Genomic DNA, 20,632 nt, shown 5'->3' on the forward strand with positions numbered 1-20,632 from the left:
TCACATGTCTGACAGGACGAGCAATCTGCAAATATGGTGCCGTCTCTCCATCCACACAGATTATTTATTGGGGCTCAGGGAAATGCTTAGTATTTAAAGGACCACGGAGCCTAAAATCCAAGTTGTCTTCTATAAATGACCAATTAATAACATACATAGATGTATATGGAAAGTTCTTGGTATCTGTCTGAATATAAAGCTGCAGGTTCAGCATAAACTTTTTAATTGTAAAATAAGTATTTTACCTTTTGTAACATGAAACTGATCGTAATTTTTTTCAGAAATATCTGGAGGAGAAGCGGCTGAAGACGGAGAGAGAGTACGAGGAGTTCACTAAAGAGGATCTCTTGGCCGATCTGCGAGAATTGCTGGGAAAATATAAAGAAAGAGCAAAAGTCTTAATGAGTCCCGACAACAAATAAAACAAAACAAATGTTATCTCTTCTAATGTACACATTACGTATTATGTCACCTTTTCTCCAAGTCTGTTATTTAAATACCTGACAAGTTTGTATAGTATTGTATAGGATGTTAATAAAAACAAAATATATGTTTGTTTTTTAAGTATTTGATATTTGTGCATTGTAATATTTTTATTTCTTTTTCAATTTTTTTTAAAAAGAAAACATTGAGTAAAGTGAAATGTATTTTTCCTGCATTTATTTGTAGTTACAAAATTCTATGGACCTTTGTTGGTTGAGAATGTAAAAAGAAAAATGTAAATTTATATAGTATTTGCCTTTTAGTGTAATAAACATTAATGTTACAGATCGGTCACTTCCTCCTGTACAGATGTTACTAATACTCAGTCCTTGTCCGTCATCCATAGACATCTAACAGTCCTGTTATCTGAGTACAGCGGAGATGTGATATCAGGAGGATCAGACCCAGCAGTGATCTCCTGGTCTCCGTGCACAGAGATATGTAAATTAGTGGGTGTGTCTTCACATACAGCCTTCTGCTATAGGGCAGCAGTGACCAGGGGGAGGGGCGGGGCTCCCTGATAACTTCCAGCCCAGTGTCTGATACCAGAGCGCTGAGCCGGGTCCTTCTAGCCCAGGGGTGGGCAAACCAGTCCTCAAGGGCCATATAACAGGTCATGTTTTTAGGATTTCTTTAATCATGCACAGCTGAGTTAATCTATTTGGCTGGGTCAGTAATTATCCCACCTGTTTCTACAGACAGAAATCCTAAAACCATGACCTGTTATATGGCCCTTGAGGACTGGTTTGCTCACCACTGCTCTAGCGGGTAAGTGTCACCGTACGTATCCCCCCTATACCGGCTGTGTACGGGCATCACACGGGGGAGGGTGCGGGATCACCGTACAGTAATATCCTCTGTACAGGGGGGCGGTCACTGTATCAGTGCCGGGTGTCTCTGTAGGTAACACCAGTATTATCCCCCTATACGGCGGTCACTGTATCAGTGCTGGACGCGGTTCCCGGCTCCGGGGCTGTCTGTCTATCCGAGGCTGCAGTAATAATACAGATATCAGGATGTGTAAACAGTGACCCTGCAGCGGGTGTATGGGGTGATACCGGGCAGCAGAGGGAAGGTAAGCTCCGCCCACCTGTGGTCAGTAACACATGGAGCTGTGAGTGTACACACATCGGGGAGGGGGTGGGGCTTCAATCTGTCACTGGACCCCCCCGGGGGTGGGGCTTCTAGCTGTCACTGGACCCCCCCGGGGGCGGGGCTTCTGTCAGATACTGGGAGAGTGACCGGAGCTCGGGGGAATGTGGTGGATCCTTATTCCCGTTGTATCCTCGGGACACAGAGATCTTCCTGTTCTTCAGTCTCCTCCGTGAAATAGTTTTACTATAAAACTTCACAAACTATTGAACACATAATGCTGATTCTATCCCTTATCGCCCCTCCCCCTGGTACCGGCCCCTTCTCTGGCTCCTCCCACTAGTGGGGAACACGCCTCCCCCAGCACATGTCCCCCTCTGGCTCCTCCCACTAGTGGGAACACGCCTCCCCCAGCACATGTCCCCCTCTGGCTCCTCCCACTAATGGGGAACACGCCTCCCCCAGCACATGTCCCCCTCTGGCTCCTCCCACTAGTGGGGAACACGCCTCCCCCAGCACATGTCCCCCTCTGGCTCCTCCCACTAGTGGGGAACACGCCTCCCCCAGCACATGTCCCCCTCTGGCTCCTCCCACTAGTGGGAACACGCCTCCCCCAGCACATGTCCCCCTCTGGCTCCTCCCACTAATGGGGAACACGCCTCCCCCAGCACATGTCCCCCTCTGGCTCCTCCCACTAGTGGGGAACACGCCTCCCCCAGCACATGTCCCCCTCTGGCTCCTCCCCCTAGTGGGGAACACGCCTCCCCCAGCACATGTCCCCCTCTGGCTCCTCCCACTAGTGGGGAACATGCCTCCCCCAGCACATGTCCCTCTCTGGCTCCTCCCACTAGTGGAGAACACGCCTCCCACAGCACATGTCCCCCTCTGGCTCCTCCCACTAGTGGGGAACACGCCTCCCCAGCACATGTCCCCCTCTGGCTCCTCCCACTAGGGGGGGGGGGTTACATTCACCTAATGGAGCTGCAGCTTGTAGATTACAGCACTGAGCTCTGTACTTCATTAGATAAACCTCATACTACTGGGATGTAACCTGTGCTACATAGAGACCCCCCATCTCCCCCCACTAGATGACATAGTACAGATAGACCCCCCAGTCTCTAATGTGTCCCTGTCAGACCCTGGAATGTGGCTTCTAACATCCTGTAATTCTGGGACAGATAATACTAATATATTTGTATCCTCTCTCAGGTCTCCTGTCCACCCTGATCACCCCATTACTATCATCAGGAATCCTGTATGTGCGGAGCGGATCAGACATTGGGGACTGTAGTATGAAGTGTCCTAATACTGTCGGTGTCCTGGCACTGTACAGACAATGTGGAGATCAGGAACACGGTCTTCTGGCTCTTCATTGTGACGCCCATTATATATTAAATTTTAACAGCACCAGAATCCACCTGGACAATAGCAGCGGATGCTGGACGCTGGGAGAGACGACTCCTGTCTGTATATAACATTCTTACATGATGATCCAAGGAAACTGCTGAGATCTACACTCATCTCTGTACTAGGTAACACCTCAGGGACTGGGTCATACAGCATAAATATTCTTATAATCTCCAGAGTACTCTATGGGGAAACCTGAATTATAACCTCCTGTAACATAATACATAGACACTGGTGGTCCTATGTGGGGAAGGGGCTGCAGATCATATGATTACTGATCCGTGTGTCAGAGGGAAGAAGGGCAGGTACTTGGGGTCTGATAATGACAGGTCCCTAGTGTACAAGAGCTAGCACTCTATTCAGCTTCATGTCCATGCTGATGTCACATGACTGATGGTGACCGATCTTCTCCTGATACTTCCAGATCCGGTTCTCATCTCCAGTATAACCAGTAACTCCACCCAGCTGGGTCAGGACATTGCTGTGAGTGTCCAGTTCTCTGGAGAAGAGACCGCTGTGACCTGGGAGGTGGACGGGGGGCGTCTCCCTGAAAGAATCCGGCTGATAGATGATAATAGGACCCTGATTATCCAGAGGGCGCAGAGAGAAGATATCGGGAGAAACATTAGTGTCAGGATCACAAACCCAGTCAGTGAGGAGACCCGAGAGTACCAGCTGCTGATTACTGGTAAGAGGGGTATTATTATTATTATCATTTATTTGTTAGGCGCCACAAGGTTTCCGCAGCGCCGCACATAGTACAAACAGTAGACTATACAGGGTATAACAGTACAGAACAATAAACAAAAGTACCAATACTTCAGAAACTCCAGGCAGGCAGATGCAATAGACACGGAGCAGAAGAACAGGTATGGAGACAGGAGGGGAGGGGGCCCTGCTCAAGCGAGCTTACATCCTAAGGGAGGGTTAAACAGACCAGGCACAAGAGGAGCCAGTTGAGGGAATGGGAGAGAGGGGAGACTGAGCGGAGGAGATGGGGGTTAAGTGGATGGTTGGTAGGCTTTGAGAAAGAGGTGAGTTTAGAGTGCACGTTTAAAGGAGCACAGAGTAGGAGAGAGGCGGATGGAGCGAGGGAGGTCATTCCAGTGAAGGGGGGCTGTAGGGATACTGCCCTCCTATACACCATATTCTGGAGGTTACTGGTAAGAGGGGTATTACTGGGGTATTATAGGGATACTGCCCTCCTATACACTGTGTGCTGGAGGTTACTGGTAAGAGGGGTATTACTGGGGTATTATAGGGATACTCCCCTCCTATACAACATATGCTGGAGGCTACTGGTAAGAGGGGTTTTACTGGGGTATTATAGGGGTACTGCCCTCCTATACACTGTGTGCTGGAGGTTACTAGTAAGAGGGGTATTACTGGGGTATTATAGGGATACTGCCAGGGCCGGACTGGCTCTTCTGGCAAATGCCAGAAGGGCCGATGGCTGGATGGGCCGGCCCGACTGTTCTTGGCTTCCTGGTGGCTGGTTCCTCCTCAGGAACCAGCCACCTCTGTTGCGCGCTGCTCTGTTCCCTCCCCTCTTATGCAGCTTCCAAATGTATTTTTGCTGAATGGAGGAGGGGATCGCAGGGGGAGAGGTCGCGGGGGTGCCGCGTTATTCGCGGGGGGAGGGGTCGTGGGGGTGTTGCGATTCTCGCAAGGGGAGCGGGGCCTGTATGACTCGCAAGTAGAAGTTTGTGTAATTGGGTGTGAGTGGTGGTCTAGTGTATGTGCCACACTGAAACAATGAAACATATGTAGTCCAATAGCTATCCAAGAGGATAGGCTTGCTAAGTATGTCAATCTAACTGATTAATACATTGGGCCACTTTAAACAGCTCTGCTCTTTCCTCTTGCCAATTTTAATGTATCTCACATAGGTAAAATCACTTATGTTTAGTCTATGGGATAATTGACACTTGTAGGCTTGCTGTTATGCTAATACCTACTACTGTATAGTGTAACTGATACCGTCTGTTAAAAGATAACTTCAATGTGGTGAGAATTTTGCTAAAGTGCCGTGATTCTCGTGCGGGGGGGCAGGGGGGTGCCGCGAGAGAGGGGTCATGGGTGTGAGAGAGCTAGGGGGTGCAGGGAGAGCGGTGAGAGAGCCAGGGGGGAAGGGGGTGCTGGGAGAGGGGTGAGATAGCCAGGGGGGAAGGAGGAGCAGGGAGCGGGTGAGAGAGCCAGGGGGGAAGGGGGTGCAGGGAGCGGGTGAGAGAGCCAGAGGGGAAGGGGGAGCAGGAAGAGGTGTGAGAGAGCCAGGGGAAAAGGGGTTGCAGGGAGAGGGGTGAGAAAGCCAGGGGGGAAGGGGGTGTTGGGAGAGGGGTGAGAGCCAGGGGAGAAAGTGGTGCAGGGGGTTAAGTGAGAGGGACAAAGGAGAAGATGGTGCAGGGGCATAGGTAAAGGAAAGTGAAAAGGGAAAGACATCATAAAACATAAGTAGTAATGAAGAATGGGAATGCACAGAGGGGACAAGTGTTAAAAAAATACAAAATCAAGCCTTCATACTCCATTCATTTATATTTTCCAAACCCCCACTTCTAAATTTCTACTTCGACCACTGCCCTCTGTTCCTACTCCCGACTGCCTGTGTGAGCTGACAGCTGCAGATCCCTCATCGCTCAGTGCGCCCAGTAGGAGAACAGAACACAGAATGCCATAATCGGGTAAGTTCATATATTTTCTCGTCTGCAATGTGTTTTTAACCATCCTTTCTTGAACTGGGGGCACTACTGTGTATCCAATGACGTTTAAAACACTATGTATTGCTCATCTGTACACCGATTTTTAATTAAAAAACACTGCTTGTCATAAATTTTATCTGTGATTGTGTCAATATATCTATTTTTGTTTGCATTGTAAATGATGTATTAAGCTGCTCTTGGGACTCACACTCAGTATCTGATATGCTGTACTAATTTTTATTTGTGAATGAGTTTTTGTCTGGGCTTTACTAATGATTTGGGGGCACTACTATGGCATAATGTTATTTGGGGTCACTATTGTGGCATAATATGATTTGTGGGCACTACTGTATGGTATATGTTTTGGGGGCACTACTATGCCATAATATGATTTGAGGGCACTTCTGCATGACCAAATATGAATTGAGGGTAATACTATGTGGCATAATATGACCTTGGGGCACTACGATGTGGCATAATATGAACTGGGCACACTACGGTGTGGCATCATATGAACTTCTGCCAAAGGCAAGTCTTTCATTGTTGAATATGATGGGAGCCCAAAGAAGTTGCTGTATCTGGGCCCAAAATTCCTCTTGTCAGCCCTGCCTGTGAGTCAAGGGGGTAGACGTCTCCAGGTAAATAATCTAAATGTTTCCTATCTAATCAAACTGATGGATCACATCCAATTATTTCTCACCCACCTCCTCTATCCCCCTTAATTTATATACTGTGTTATTTAAAATGAATAGAAAAGACGCATATCCAATTACTGTAGTAAAACAAAAATATTTTTCTCTGACATTTTGCTGTAGATGGAAATACTTTTAATACGGCCGTGTGGGTTCAACTGATCATTCAATAGTATGTTTTATTTTTTAGATATATGTTAGTTTTATTTCATGTGGAATGATTCATGAAAATTCTGCCGTTAATTTAATTGAGGGAAAAGGGTACCTGTTACCTATATGTGTGTGTAAGTATTCTGTTCGTTGTTGCTATTTTGTGGGAGATTTGAAACAAGCAAAACATTGTTTCCTACAGTGGCGTCTGTATAATTGGTGGTATTGCTGTAGTATGGGGTGGTGTGCTGGTGGCAGTGTTGTAGTGTGTTTGGGGCTTAGTATTGCTAATAAATATGATAGGGTATTGCTGTAATGTGGGGGGTGATGCCGGTTGCTGTAATGTGGGGGTAATGCTGGACGCTGTAATGTGGGGGGTGATGCTGGACGCTGTAATGTGGGGGGTGATGTTGGATGCTGTAATGTGGGAGGTGACGCTGGACGCTGTAATGTGGGGGTGATTGATGTAGTATGAGTGTGTGTGTGGGGGGTTATTTATTGCTGTAATTTGGGTACTAATAATGTATTGTCATGGTATTTATTGATGTAATTGGGGTGCTAACAATGTAATGTTGAGGGTCATTAGGAGAAATAAATACCCCCCACACACACACACACACTCATACTACATCATGTTGTACTGCGCCAGCATCAGTGTGCAACAATATAGTGCATGGGGCCCACAACACGTGGGCCTGTGTGCTTTAAATGCCAGGGCTGATTTTTAGTCCCAGTCCGGCCCTGCCCCCATTACATTTAATAACACACCACAAACAGAGCAACAAGAACCAATACAACACAGTGTGTTCCACAGACAAGGCACACAAATCTCAAACTCTTCTGTATGTAGTAATATCAGCAACATATTGTACTTACACAGATCTGTACAGAAATGTTTACTCATACACACATAGTCTCACAGCTGGAATAGAACAAAGCTTTCACCAGCTTGTAACAAAGTATCCGCAAACAATCTCTGTATACAACATAAAGAAGCACACTTACTGCCTTCTATGTAATTGTAAGGCACCAGCAACAAGAAATTGATCTCCTCACATCTTATGTATAAATACAGGTATTTGTTGTTAACTTATTAATATAATGATACAATGTATCTATGTAGAGAATAATATAAATGTATGATTTGCAATAACTTTTGTCATTTACAATTATAGCCTCAGTTTTATTAACCTCTTAATTTACCCTGTTATTTATCCTTTTAAATTACTGTTATCTGTATGGGCTAGCTGTACTTTTTTTGTTTATCCTGCACCTTCAAGGGTTAATAAAGGGTGGGGGCTTCCTGCTCTGAGCTTCCTCACAAGAAACAGTCAGAACATAAAACCTCTTTTACTTTCACATCATAGTTTTTTGAGTTTTTCCGTTTGAAACAATACAACAATATCAGCATTTTCTCTTTCGTTTTGCCAGTTGCAGCTGATGACATTTCTCAATTTTTTTCAATCAACAATTTACTTAGTTTTGGATCCACAAAGCCTGATATAGGGATGTACAGCCTCCTCCTTCTAATCATCTTCATCTAAGACTCTATTTAGGACCATAGTCTGTGCTGCCTTAGACGGTGGATATACAGAATGGGGATCATGGTTTCTTTACTTAAAAACGTTCCTTATTTTGTTTATAATATCTATCAAATGTACCTATGAGGGGAAAAGTTAGTGTTTTCTTATTCCATCATTCCAAGATACATCACAGCCATCAGACGTGTTTGTAATACATAACCCCTGCCGGGCAATTCCAGTAAGGACTGACTCCCATGTTTCCTCACAATAACAATATATTATATATACAGTATCCGGCTTATCGCAGGGAACAGGGGTCTCTTACTGTAGTCTCAGAGTAAAAGGTCCTTATTGCTCATTATTTTGTCTTAGTGTCTTAGTCATGAGCAAGACATTATGGGGCGGATTGAACTCAGCGCGAGGTGCCACTGAACATTGTCTCCATATTCCGCAATGTGCATATTGCTGCATTTTTCTGCGCACCTCTTTGGCACGTGGGGGGGAAAACAGTGGGGATTGCAGTCAGAATATGGAGGCGATTTGTCTCCGCGGACTGTCCCGGAGAACCATTGCGGCACCTCGCGCCAAATTGAATCTTCCTCTGTGTGTTTTATAAGGCGCAAAAAGAAAAACACTGTTGTACCAGTTTAGTTTACTAAGATTTTATTGTATATCTGCCTCTATGTCGACCATTCAAAATAAAGAATTAAAGTAGAACAGTTTTTATGGCCACATAGTTGCTGAGCCGGTGCTTCCAAGCATCTCTCCTGGCTCTGTCTCTGTGGATATTAGACCACTAGATCCCACCTGTTTCCTGGATTAAATTATAACTTATACTGTTTTGCATTTTAAATATTCATCTTCAATAAATATCAACTTATAAAGGGCAGAAAATAGGAGAAGATGTAAGAATTGAACCCAAGAGACAGAGAAATAAAAATCTGATTGTTCAGTCATTCTCGGAAAAAGAGGGATATTTCAAGGGACAATTTTCCATGGAGCAATCCCTAAAACCTGGGATAGTCCCTGGGGATAAAAGACAGTTAGGAGTTCTACAAGGCATAAGGTGTATAACTGTGTATGGGGCCCCAGCAGCAAGGGGCGCCCTGTCCCAGAAGATAAAATGTGACTTAATGTAGAGACGTAAAATGACTTCATAATGAATTTATCTCTGCAATTATATAATTGGAAAATAATGAGGACAATATGACTATATATATAATTCAGACTAATGTTCCAGATTGGTAATAATACAATTACTTCTAACCCCTATTGGACACTGGCTGGGGATGGAAGACGTTGTGGTGGGGGTGACTTTACGATGGTGAGTAGAGGGGCCCACGACAGTTTTGCTATGGGGAACAGATATTTCTAGTTACACCCCTCTATGGTACAGATGGTCTGGTCACTTCTCTGCCTCTATCAACAAGGCCCTGCATATGTCAGCATGTGATTGGCCCCTCTCAGCAGAAGGTGGTCATGTGACCATGACGGAGAAAGTCCATTGGGCGAGGATGGAAGGATCAGGTAGGAGAAGATGAGCCCACATTGAGTAGGGAAGAGGGTAAGAGGGGGACGTTGGAGACATCAGGTTTATTTGTGATTGGGGAGGTGATAGAGAAGAAATAAGAGTTAATCTTGAGGTAGTTGAGGACAGATTTCTTACACTGTGAGTTGGATGAGAACAGATACAAAACTACAGGATTATTCCACAGCATTGTAGGGCTGAGAGAGGAGGACTTGCCTTGCTTCATGTAATAGTTCAATCTCTGACTGATAATCACCTCGTTCTCGTCCCTCAACAAGAGCGCTTCCTTCCATCGGGAATCAATCCTTACAGCCTTTTTTTAAGATTTAATAAACTCTCCTTTTCCTTCTGAGGACCAGACACACTGGGCAGTCGGAATGGATCCTTCTTCCGCTCCGGGGTATTGAACGGACAAACCTTCAGGTGCTCAGACATGGAAGAGATGTCATCAAACTTCCACCGGTGGACAGGAGAGAAGAGGCTGCTGAAGTTCCAGACCTGAAACAGGAGAAGAGAACAAAGGATCATGGAGTCTTGTAGGCATCCACTCCAGTCATGTTCATGAGATATGTTCTGTATGTTCCAGCACAATGTTCAGTAGATCACTGGGTCTCAAATGTGTCCTCAGGGAGCACTAAGGCTGCATGTTCTCCACATGGAGAACTGGTGTAGGAATTAGTGACTAATTATGTCTATAAGAAACACGGGTGCTATGTACTGTTCCACCTCTGATTCTCTGGGAGATCTGAAAAACATGCACTGCCACTGGTCCCTGAGGACTGAGACCTATCTCACAGAGACATAACATCTAGTTGTTACAGTGTTACAATGTTTACTGGTCAAATGGACCCCGGGGTAGTGCCCCAAACTCTCCTAATATAATCCCTGATAATGTAATCCTCTGCCCAGTACAGATGCCAGGATGCTGGGTACAGACTAGTAGTCTATAGTGCAGGTGGGGGATGGAGTGAAGCGTTTACCTGAAAGTAGAGAAGTACTTTCGCTTTCCTCATAATACACATACTGGTTAGTATTTTATATACATGGCTCAATGAGGACATTCAATTACTGTTACATCACCATAAACCGACAGGACCCAAAAAGTCCCCACTCTGAATGCAATGGCTAATTGAGGTGTATATACCAAACTTTAGATATTTCTAAGTCCCTGTCATGGAAATATGATAAAGAGGACTTTATTTACCCATAATTCAACAAATAAAGGAGAGAAAAGTTTCACTGTGATATTACCCGGATTTTACACATTTTCTAACGCATTTTAGTGGGTCCATTTCCCTAATTTTACACAACTTTTTCCCAAATGTTAAACCACATTATACTCCTCAATTCAGTATTTTGTATTAGTACAGTGCTGTAGGATGTTATTCGTGTTGTGTATCACTGTTGCATTCAGGGCACTAATTCATGTCAGATTAGAATTTTTCTCACGTTAACATTTTATTTCACTGCACAGATGTGTTTTTATGGCCAGTCCGACATACGCAGACATCTTCCATGCTGTAACAGTCTGTTTAACACAACTCCTGCGGTGAATTTCAAACTGCCTTATATGCTAGATCCTCACATTTTGGATGCTTTTCCATTATTTTACACTTATTTTTCCTTGTCCCATGAAAAATGTAAATAACAGCTGAACTGTAGTAAGTTCCATCAGTATAGATGATAGTACATTGCAGTGTTTTGGAGCAGGAAGCTGTAGGTCTATACAGTGCTCAATCAACACTGGATCTATGGACTTGGAAGTATAAGTACAAATAAAGGACTATTTTGGGAGGAGGGCGACATAAGCGGATAAGATGAAGTAGAACTTGAATTCAGTTGAACCACATTTGTCCTTGGTACATAGAACACAATATAGTGGAATTGGTGAAAAAATCCATCTGATTTTTACCTGTTGTCAAAAATCCCTTTATTACAATAGATACCTGTAGTCAGGAAGGGAAAAGGTACAGAAAAAGAACATTTTGCTTATTTTTACACAATAACAAAAACAAAACATTTGAATATTTGTATCCCTCTCATGTAATTTAATCTCTGCTTCCATAATAGAATTCACAGTCTCTGTGATCAGACACTTACCTTCCTTCGACATCTCCATGAAGTTCCACCATGTGAGTAGGTCTTCTTCTCCCAGTACAGATGAACCATCCCCCTCTCCTGTAACAACATGGAACAGACGTCTCTCATGAGAGATGATACCTGGGAGAGCTGACACAGGCTGAAACTATCCAGGAACCCAGCAATATGTTGAAGGATCTCTAACGGGAGACCGGTCAGGGAATCTTTGCTCTTTCCTCGATGGCTTCTTGAAAGGTTGGGTTTTATTCCCTCATACAAAGTGCAATCAACTTGTGGCTTTAGTGCAAATGTCTTCAGCTGCTTGCTATAGATAACTTGTGACCTTTGGCCTTCAGGCCGAAACCTGTTTTGTAAGAAGGTGCAACCCAGGTAAGAGAGTGGGCAACGTTGCTGGAACCAACTGCCGAGGGAGGACTGTATGTCTGAGTGGACATTCTTAAAGTGTGAGGAAAACTCATCTCTGCGGAAGAAAAGGTTACATGAGAATGAGAAAGAGGAATTACTCTTGTTGTGCCTACTGTTTACAGAATCACTCTCCATGTCCAAGTACAGGCCTACATTTCTCATGTTCTTTTCAGCTAGAAGGTCTAATAAAACTGTCTTCTTAGTGAAGGGATCCAAGCCAAAATTATAAGTCTGTGTTCCAAAGTCAATAAGCAAGCCATCTATGGCCTTCATCTCTGATATGGCATGACCCTTCAGCTCCCTGTCAAGGGCACACAGCAAGGTGGTGTTAACAATGTTTAACAGTGGCAAGTCTTCTGCTGGGATTCCAAGGTCGGAGGTGTCCACCAGTTTCTGTGCTTTCTCGACCTTGGGGCGATCGTCCCCAAGTTTGGCTCTTCTGCCACAGTAGCTTGTTGGCACTTTGAAGGTGCACACAGTCTGCAAGTCCTGGGCTTCCAGATTACCATAAACAAAGTCCTTTTCTTTAGGGGTACACGCAGCCATCTGTCCGAATCGGATGAGCATGCTGCCATGGTGCACTAGGTACATGTTGTAACTTCCGCAATCTACTTCCGTTTTCAGTCTTTCTAGAACGCCCTCCTGCCATGGAGCTAAACCAGTTTTCTCCATCCCCAGCCTCACGGTCTCCTCAAACTTCTTGACTTCATCTGGTTCTTGCTTTTTCTCTACTTTTATGTTGGGTTTATTGCCAGATGATTTACTAGTGCCACTGGATTGGCTGCTGTTTTGTCCAATACTTGACTCCAGACACTTGGCTGCTAATTTTTCTTTGCTAAAAATTTTATCCCACTGTTTGAACTTTTCTAAATCTATGCCATCCTGCCCCCGAGCCAAAGCCTCTCGTTCATACTGGGTGAGCTCAACCATTTCATCATTGCTCTGGACCAAGTTTTCCCCATTTTCAAGATCACACCCCCCTACAGCACCGGTGTCTCGGTCCATGTTAGGTGTTTCTGCAATTATTATGTTTTTGGGGTGTTCGGAGAGCTCTGGAAAAAGTTCAGCCACTTTAAGGGAGCCAAAGAGAATATTTTGATCCCTCAGAGATAAGGCCACATCCAGGCATTCCTCACGGTCTTCTTCCTTCAGAACATTCTTATAAAGTGTTTGATCCCTGTCGATAATGGGCCAGCGATTCCAGTCCATAGAGCAACAGATCACACTGGCTGGGCAAACTTTCAGATGCTTTGCCTGCTTGCATCGAGACATGGAGAAGGGGCAGCCAAACACAGAGTTGAGGCAGGAAACCCGTTCATGGGGGCATAGCAGGTGGTGTTCCTCTTCTTTGCATAGGTGGAACCTGGCGCCACAGTGCAAGCGGCAGCTGATCATCGCACAGGAGACGCCAGTGTTGATGGGGGCTTGGCAATGCTGACTGAAACATTTCTCGCAGTGTCTATGCTGTCCTGGCGGGGGTCTCTGTGCCCTTCTCTTGATGTAGGAAGAAAAAGTGAAGGTAATATCAATTAACATTATTTTTATATATGCTAAAAACATTTATTTTATGCTGCCAATACCTATTCATTGCTTAATCTGGGCGCTCATGGTTTGATAAGGAATGGCAACATTGTCAACTTGTGATTGAGATCAATCAGATTTTTATCGGGCATCCTAAAAAATCTGATCAGCTGATATGTACCTGGTAATTGATAGTCTGAGTGCAGAAAATTGGACCCTTCTCTAGACTTTATCAAGACTGCAGTGACTAGATTTTTACAATTTTACAAGCCATCGGCTGTATGGTGATCGAAGAGAATGACCCAATCTTCCCATGTGGCCAACAAAAACATAACATGAATCAATAAATAAATAAGAGTATTATTAAAACAGATTGATTTACCTGCAGCTCCAGGCCCCTTTAACAAAGCAGGTCCACCAGGTTTTATGAACAAATGCCAAAAAAACAATAGCACGCCCTTTTCATTGAATGCTTGTGGGAGGTTGGATAACCGTTTCTAAGAGTTATTAATCTATTGATTCTCTATCACTGATACAATTTGGGATCTGGGGACAATTAACAATACGCCGTAAGTAATGGTCCAATAGTCCAGGCTGATTAGCCAAGCAGTGAGAGCACGACAGCGTTATGTAATTATAATTAATAGATTATTACAAAGTATGACAACATTATGTTAACATAATTATTGGATTATTACACAGTATGATAATATTATGTATATATGATTAGTAGATCCTTACACGTTATGACAATGTTATACACAATATCTGCTTACCATTGCTTAAGTCAATCTCTGTCTAATGTTGTCTTCTTCTGGTTCAGGGATCAGAAATGATTCCACTGTGATAAGTAATGTTATAACAGAAAAATATTTTAATGAAGTTTAAAAATGACTCAAGAGCCTAAATCCACCTAAAATCCACATACACAGTTCCATGCTACAGTTGCTGAATTCCTGAGAAAAAAACGTAAAGTTCAATCTCATAACTGAGGAACAAAATTCTCTGAAAGAACTGATACTAACAAAGCTGCGTAACTGTATAGATTTTCATAGGATGTCACCAATCAATCCCTGAACTCAGATCCCACAAAAACATAACCAATATATGAATAAAAGGCGTAAATTAGGAATCCCTAACTAAAATGAGTTTGATTATCTAAAAAAAAAACCCAGTCCAAAATTCCTGAATTTTATCTATAGGATACTACACAAATATTGATAATTTTGTCTGCTATAGAATAGAAGGAGGAATATACTGTGGCCACATCTGACGTGAGATCCATGTACACTTGTATACCTATTATAGTAAAGTGCAATCATGTAAAGGATATGCTGATTAGATATATACAATTTATCATAGATATTATACATATTCTGCTAAGCTATAATTACCTCTGGATTGACAGGTATATATTATAACCAGGCACAAGGAACAGCTATGGGTTCTAGGTTTGCACCTACTTATGCAAATTATTTGTAGCAATGATGAGGAAATGATCAATTGGAACAATAATTCTTTTGAAAATTACCTTATTTTGTTGCAAAGGTATATTAATGATATTTCCATTAATGGGGAGGGCACACCTACTGAACTTCAACCTGTTTTCATGTATATCAATTCAAACTATTATAAGTATAAACACTTGTTACTGCTGACGAATACTTGGTTCATATGCTAGTGATGTACAATTTTGTGCATCTTGAGAAACGAAATGCCTAACTGAACATTTGACTGTAAATGCAATTTTTCATGCACACAACCTGTCCTACTTTCATTTCTAAATCAGCCCATTTATACAACAACATTTTATGTCATTAAGTTTAATGTACTAAAGGAACTTATTTCTTTTTTGAAAATGTTTTTATTAGCTTTTATATTTGATTAATTGGATTAATTTTATTGGTTTCTGAATTCATATGCATTCATTCTGATGATTCTAAGCGTATACAAACTTTCTAAGAGGACGAACTGCGTTGGTCACAAGTTATCCAATAGTTTAGTATATAGTGGATAACACGTCAACCAAGAATAAGTCCAGAGTAAGGATGAAAAGCGTTGGTTGTAAGCCACACACAAGCTCCTATAAACTACGGCATTTAAAAGTTAACTTTCTGGTATTGAAAAATGAAAGTACTCAAACGTTACCAAAGTTTCACATCTATCTTACAATACCATAGATAAGAAGTACTCACTGATGCTTTGAATAGACTGTTTTACTGATATCATTCCTATATGTTCTATTGCATATGGAGACCTAATTCTATCCTGGCTCATTTGAAGATTGCCCTTAAAACAAGAGCACGTGATTCATGTTTTTAATCAAGGATTGGTGGAATTTATCATGGATGGATTTTTCTGAGACTGACTTCACATATTAAATTTCTATATTCCTAAACCCCAATCGGCAAAGAAAACCCGGCGCTGATTTCGCAGTCTATGTTATATGTAAATAATAAACCAATAAAATACCAATTTAAATAGGCAATAAGTATACTTAGAAAAGGATCAGGGTTGCTGCTTAATTTGGGAAGTATTTGTGTGTTAACTTCAAAAGAGAGAGAAATTACAATCGAAACCAACAAAAAAAGCGCAAGAAAGACAATTTCTAAGCTAAAATATCACTGAAGAATAAATACTTATTAAAATGTATTCAAATCACAACAAATGACATGTATACACAACAAACAACATGTATAAATAGGTTAAAAGTAAATGGACTCCATATGACCCTTGATTTGGATCAATAATAATCACAAATTTTATAAAAAAATCACCTATAATGCACTTATAGGAAAAGTTATTTGATGTTATATAGCGTGATCAAGAGTTCGTTTCACATGAGATCACAGACTAAATCCACAAACCAAGACACAATTGTGTCTATTGCAATCTATAAAGCTATTATGACTTATAAACCTTTATAAGATTCATAGACCCTTATTAGCCACGATTATTCAAATATTTTAGCCATCTTGAAGACAATAGAGCGATATAGATCATCAATATTGCATCCGACTCATATAGTCCTATAGACGGTTTGGGCTCCACCTCCTAGAGCTACATTCAGGAGACAGACTCGGTATGCAGCTCTAGGAGGCTCCGCCTCCTTCTCTGAGGAAACTACACATTAACAGTGGAGAAACGCGTTAGTTAGAACTCCATTCTACTGTTTTCACAGAATTTGATGCCAACTTGCTGTTTGGATGAATTAATTTACAAGAGATTTCAAGGTCTGTTTAGATCCCACCATTTCCTTTGCACAAATACTTTGATACAAGCCCAGAGTGGGGTAAGACTTTTACAACAGAGAGAGAATGATTTCTATTTCAGAAGACAGACCCGGTATGTAGCTTTAGGAGGTGGAGTCCAAAGAGTCTACAGTCATGGCCTGAGAATGACACAAGTATTGGTTCTCACAATGTTTGCTGCGTCTGTGTTTTTAGCCCTTTTTGTCAGATGTTGCTATGGTATAATGGAGTAAAATTACAAACATTTCACAAGTCTCAAAGGCTTTTATTGACATTTACAATAAAAGCCCAGCCCAGCCTCGGTGCTATAAGCCCAGTCTCGGTGCTGTAAGCCCAGTGTCAGTGCTGTAAGCCCAGTGTCAGTGTTATAAGCCCAGCCTCGGTGCTATAAGACCAGTCTCGGTGCTATAAGCCCAGCCTCGGTGCTATAAGCCCAGTCTCGGTGCTGTAAGCCCAGTGTCAGTGCTGTAAGCCCAGTGTCAGTGTTATAAGCCCAGCCTCGGTGCTATAAGACCAGTCTCGGTGCTATAAGCCCAGCCTCGGTGCTATAAGCCCAGTCTCGGTGCTGTAAGCCCAGTGTCAGTGCTGTAAGCCCAGTGTCAGTGTTATAAGCCCAGCCTCGGTGCTATAAGACCAGTCTCGGTGCTATAAGCCCAGCCTTGGTGCTATAAGCCCAGCCTCGGTGCTATAAGCCCAGCCTCGGTGCTATAAGTCCAGCCTCGGTGCTATAAGTCCAGCCTCGGTGCTATAAGCCCAGTCTCGGTGCTATAAGCCCAGCCTCAGTGCTATAAGATCAGTCTCGGTGCTATAAGCCCAGTCTCGGTGCTATAAGCCCAGTCTCGGTGCTATAAGCCCAGCCTCGGTGCTATAAGACCAGTCTCAGTGCTATAAGCCCAGCCTCGGTGCTATAAGCCCAGCCTCGGTGCTATAAATCCAGTCTTGGTGCTATAAGTCCAGTCTCTGTGCTTTAAGCCCACTCTCTGTGCTATAGGCCTAGCCTTGGTGCTATAAGTCCAGTCTCGGTGCTATAGGCCCAGTTTCGGTGCTATAAGCCCAGTCTCGGTGCTATAAGCCCAGTCTTGGTGCTATAAGCCCAGTCTTGGTGCTATAAGTCCAGTCTCGGTGCTATAAGCCCAGTCTTGGTGCTATAAGTCCAGTCTCTGTGCTTTAAGCCCACTCTCTGTGCTATAGGCCTAGCCTTGGTGCTATAAGCCCAGTCTCGGTGCTATAGGCCCAGTTTCGGTGCTGCAAGCCCAGTCTCGGTGCTATAGGCCCAGCCTTGGTGCTATAAGCCCAACCTCAGTGCTATAAGCTCAGTCTCGGTGCTATAAGCCCAGTCTCAGTGCTATAAGCCCAGCCTCGGTGCTATAAACCCAGTCTCGGTGCTAAAAGCCCAGTCTCGGTGCTATAAACCCAGTCTCGGTGCTATAAGCTCAGTCTCCGTGCTATAAACCCAGTCTCGGTGCTATAAGCCCAGTCTCGGTGCTATAAGCCCAGTCTCGGTGCTATAAGCCCAGCCTCGGTGCTATAAGCTCAGTCTCGGTGCTATAAACCCAGGCTCGGTGCTATAAACCCAGTCTCGGTGCTATAAGCTCAGTCTCGGTGCTATAAACCCAGGCTCGGTGCTATAAGTCCAGTCTCGGTGCTATAAACCCAGTCTCGGTGCTATAAGCCCAGTCTCGGTGCTATAAACCCAGTCTCGGTGCTATAAGCTCAGTCTCCGTGCTATAAACCTAGTCTCGGTGCTATAAGCCCAGTCTCGGTGCTATAAGCCCAGTCTCGGTGCTATAAGCCCAGCCTCGGTGCTATAAGCTCAGTCTCGGTGCTATAAACCCAGGCTCGGTGCTATAAACCCAGTCTCGGTGCTATAAGCTCAGTCTCGGTGCTATAAACCCAGGCTCGGTGCTATAAGTCCAGTCTCGGTGCTATAAACCCAGTCTCGGTGCTATAAGCCCAGTCTCGGTGCTATAAGCCCAGTCTCGCTGCTATAAACCCAGTCTCGATGCTATAAGCCCAGTCTCAGTGCTATAAGCCCAGCCTCAGTGCTATAAGCTCAGTCTCGGTGCTATAAACCCAGTCTCAGTGCTATAAGCTCAGTCTCAGTGCTATAAGCCCAGTCTTCTTACCTGCAGTCTAGTAAATATACTGGAATAAGCTCATTTATCAGCCCCGTTCCTCAGACTCATTGTGTTTGGCTCAGCAGCCACTTGATGTGTGTCGGAGTCATGTGGAGAGTTATAAATAGCGGTCTATGGGCAGCTCGTCCCCATACAGATCCTCTTACACCTCTGCTGCTCTCATTAACCCTCTCCCTAAAAACTTACCCCAAGTAACCCCCCTACAACTGCAAAGTACCAATCCCAGCAAGATTACAGGCAGAATAACTTTTTTATTGCAGTTTCCACCTTGGCATACAAGTATCACCTGTAAACATTGTGAACAAATTGTAACACATACAATATACATATAACCTGTTTCTAACAATAAAACAGCATCAGACTCCTGATTAGCCAGTTCAGAATCAATAAACAAATCTGTCTAAATTGTAAATAATCATTGAATTTGTTTTAAAACTATGAACATTGTCACTTATCAAACAATGACGATATACCTCATACCAGCCAATATTTCTACGTTATACCAACATATAAGTAGTAGGAAAGGAAGATCCTTTGTGTGTGCAGGCACCGTATGGCCATATATTGTGACCAGGTGTTATAGTACACTCCTGGCTGGTTCTCCTATTTATATCTTGTTTTTATCCAATCCATGTGAAATAAGTATGATCATCATCCTCTGAGATATATTTGTTTTTCTTAATGCGAGATCTATCATCAATAGCAACATTTTATTTTCTATAGTCAATTTTTTAATCATTTCTCTGTGGATACCGCACATTGCCCAGTCACTTGTTATAGTAAATTTAGTTTCAAGTGAGGACATTATACAATCTTGTACCTGTTCCCAAAATTCTTGTATTTTTGGATAAATCCATAAGCATTGCAGACTTTCTGCTCCAGGGTTTGGTATATGTAACAATTAGGGCTCGCTTCATTAACAAACGTAAAATGAACGTGATGTACATATGTTGGGTACGCGCATATCCGTATTTAACAAGGAACGGATCTGAAGTCTAGGAAACGTCTGCTGTCTAGGTCTGCTCTGCTCTAACAGACAACAAGCTGCAGGACAGGGTCGTCTTTTTGACTGGGCACGATGGGCAGGTGCCCGGGGGCCCAGGGGGACTCAATATAAATAAAAAAATCCTGCAAAAAACAAAACAAAACAAAAAATCCTTACCTTTTGTGGCCACCTGATCCGGCCCCCTCCCTGCTCCCTCTTCTGTGCTGTGCTTGCAGTGAATGACGGGCATGATGACGTCACGCCCGACTTTCACTACGAGCACAGCATGGAGGAGTGCAGCACGGAGACTCAGCGAGGAAAAAAGAAGAGAAGGGGATCGGAGGCGATTGAAAGGTAAGTTAAGGGGGCCCATATATATATATATATATATATATATATATATATATATAGAGAGAGAGAGAGAGAGAGAGAGAGAGAGAGAGAGAGTTAGAGAAAGAGAGAGAGAGAGATTGCGGCCCGGTGCACTGCTTTGCCCAGGGGCCCATAATGTCGTTAAGATGGCCCTGCTGCAGGATACGATACAATACCTATGTGGAATATAAACTCACATAAAAGGGCACAGAAAAAAAAGTTAAATGTATGTCATCTGTTAACAATATAGTCATTAATGACAAAACATTCAGAAACAAAAAAAGTGTTA

At 43.4% G+C, this 20,632-nt stretch overlaps 2 protein-coding genes across 4 annotated transcripts in view; one reads left to right on the forward strand and one right to left on the reverse strand.

The window, feature by feature from the left end:
- Nucleotides 1-555, forward strand: part of NDC80 (NDC80 kinetochore complex component) — a 44,148-nt gene extending 43,593 nt beyond the window's left edge. For all 3 annotated transcript variants that reach the window (XM_075197448.1, XM_075197449.1, XM_075197450.1), the window contains exon 17: nucleotides 282-555. In XM_075197448.1, coding sequence (XP_075053549.1) covers nucleotides 282-422 — 141 coding nt within the window. In that variant the 3' untranslated portion in view covers nucleotides 423-555. The remainder of the gene's footprint in view (nucleotides 1-281) is intronic.
- An 8,134-nt stretch (nucleotides 556-8,689) lies between these two features.
- Nucleotides 8,690-19,059, reverse strand: FBXO40 (F-box protein 40). Its single transcript, XM_075197452.1, has 4 exons — nucleotides 18,975-19,059; nucleotides 14,374-14,438; nucleotides 11,672-13,570; nucleotides 8,690-10,069 (listed from the first exon to the last, which is right to left on the reverse strand). Exons 2-4 carry the CDS (start codon nucleotides 14,374-14,376, stop codon nucleotides 9,878-9,880), a joined length of 2,094 nt encoding a protein of 697 aa, XP_075053553.1. The 5' UTR covers nucleotides 14,377-14,438; nucleotides 18,975-19,059; the 3' UTR covers nucleotides 8,690-9,877.
- Nucleotides 19,060-20,632: the final 1,573 nt, after the last annotated feature.

The sequence above is a fragment of the Mixophyes fleayi genome, chromosome 2, assembly GCF_038048845.1.
Source record: "Mixophyes fleayi isolate aMixFle1 chromosome 2, aMixFle1.hap1, whole genome shotgun sequence".
Lineage (NCBI taxonomy): Eukaryota > Metazoa > Chordata > Amphibia > Anura > Limnodynastidae > Mixophyes > Mixophyes fleayi.

Excerpts from the sequence above, each read along its gene's own strand:
- FBXO40 (XM_075197452.1), bottom strand. Across the intron at positions 10,070-11,671 it reads CATGGAGATGTCGAAGGAAG|GTCTGGAACTTCAGCAGCCT; the intron begins GTAAGTGTCTGA and ends CTCCTGTTTCAG.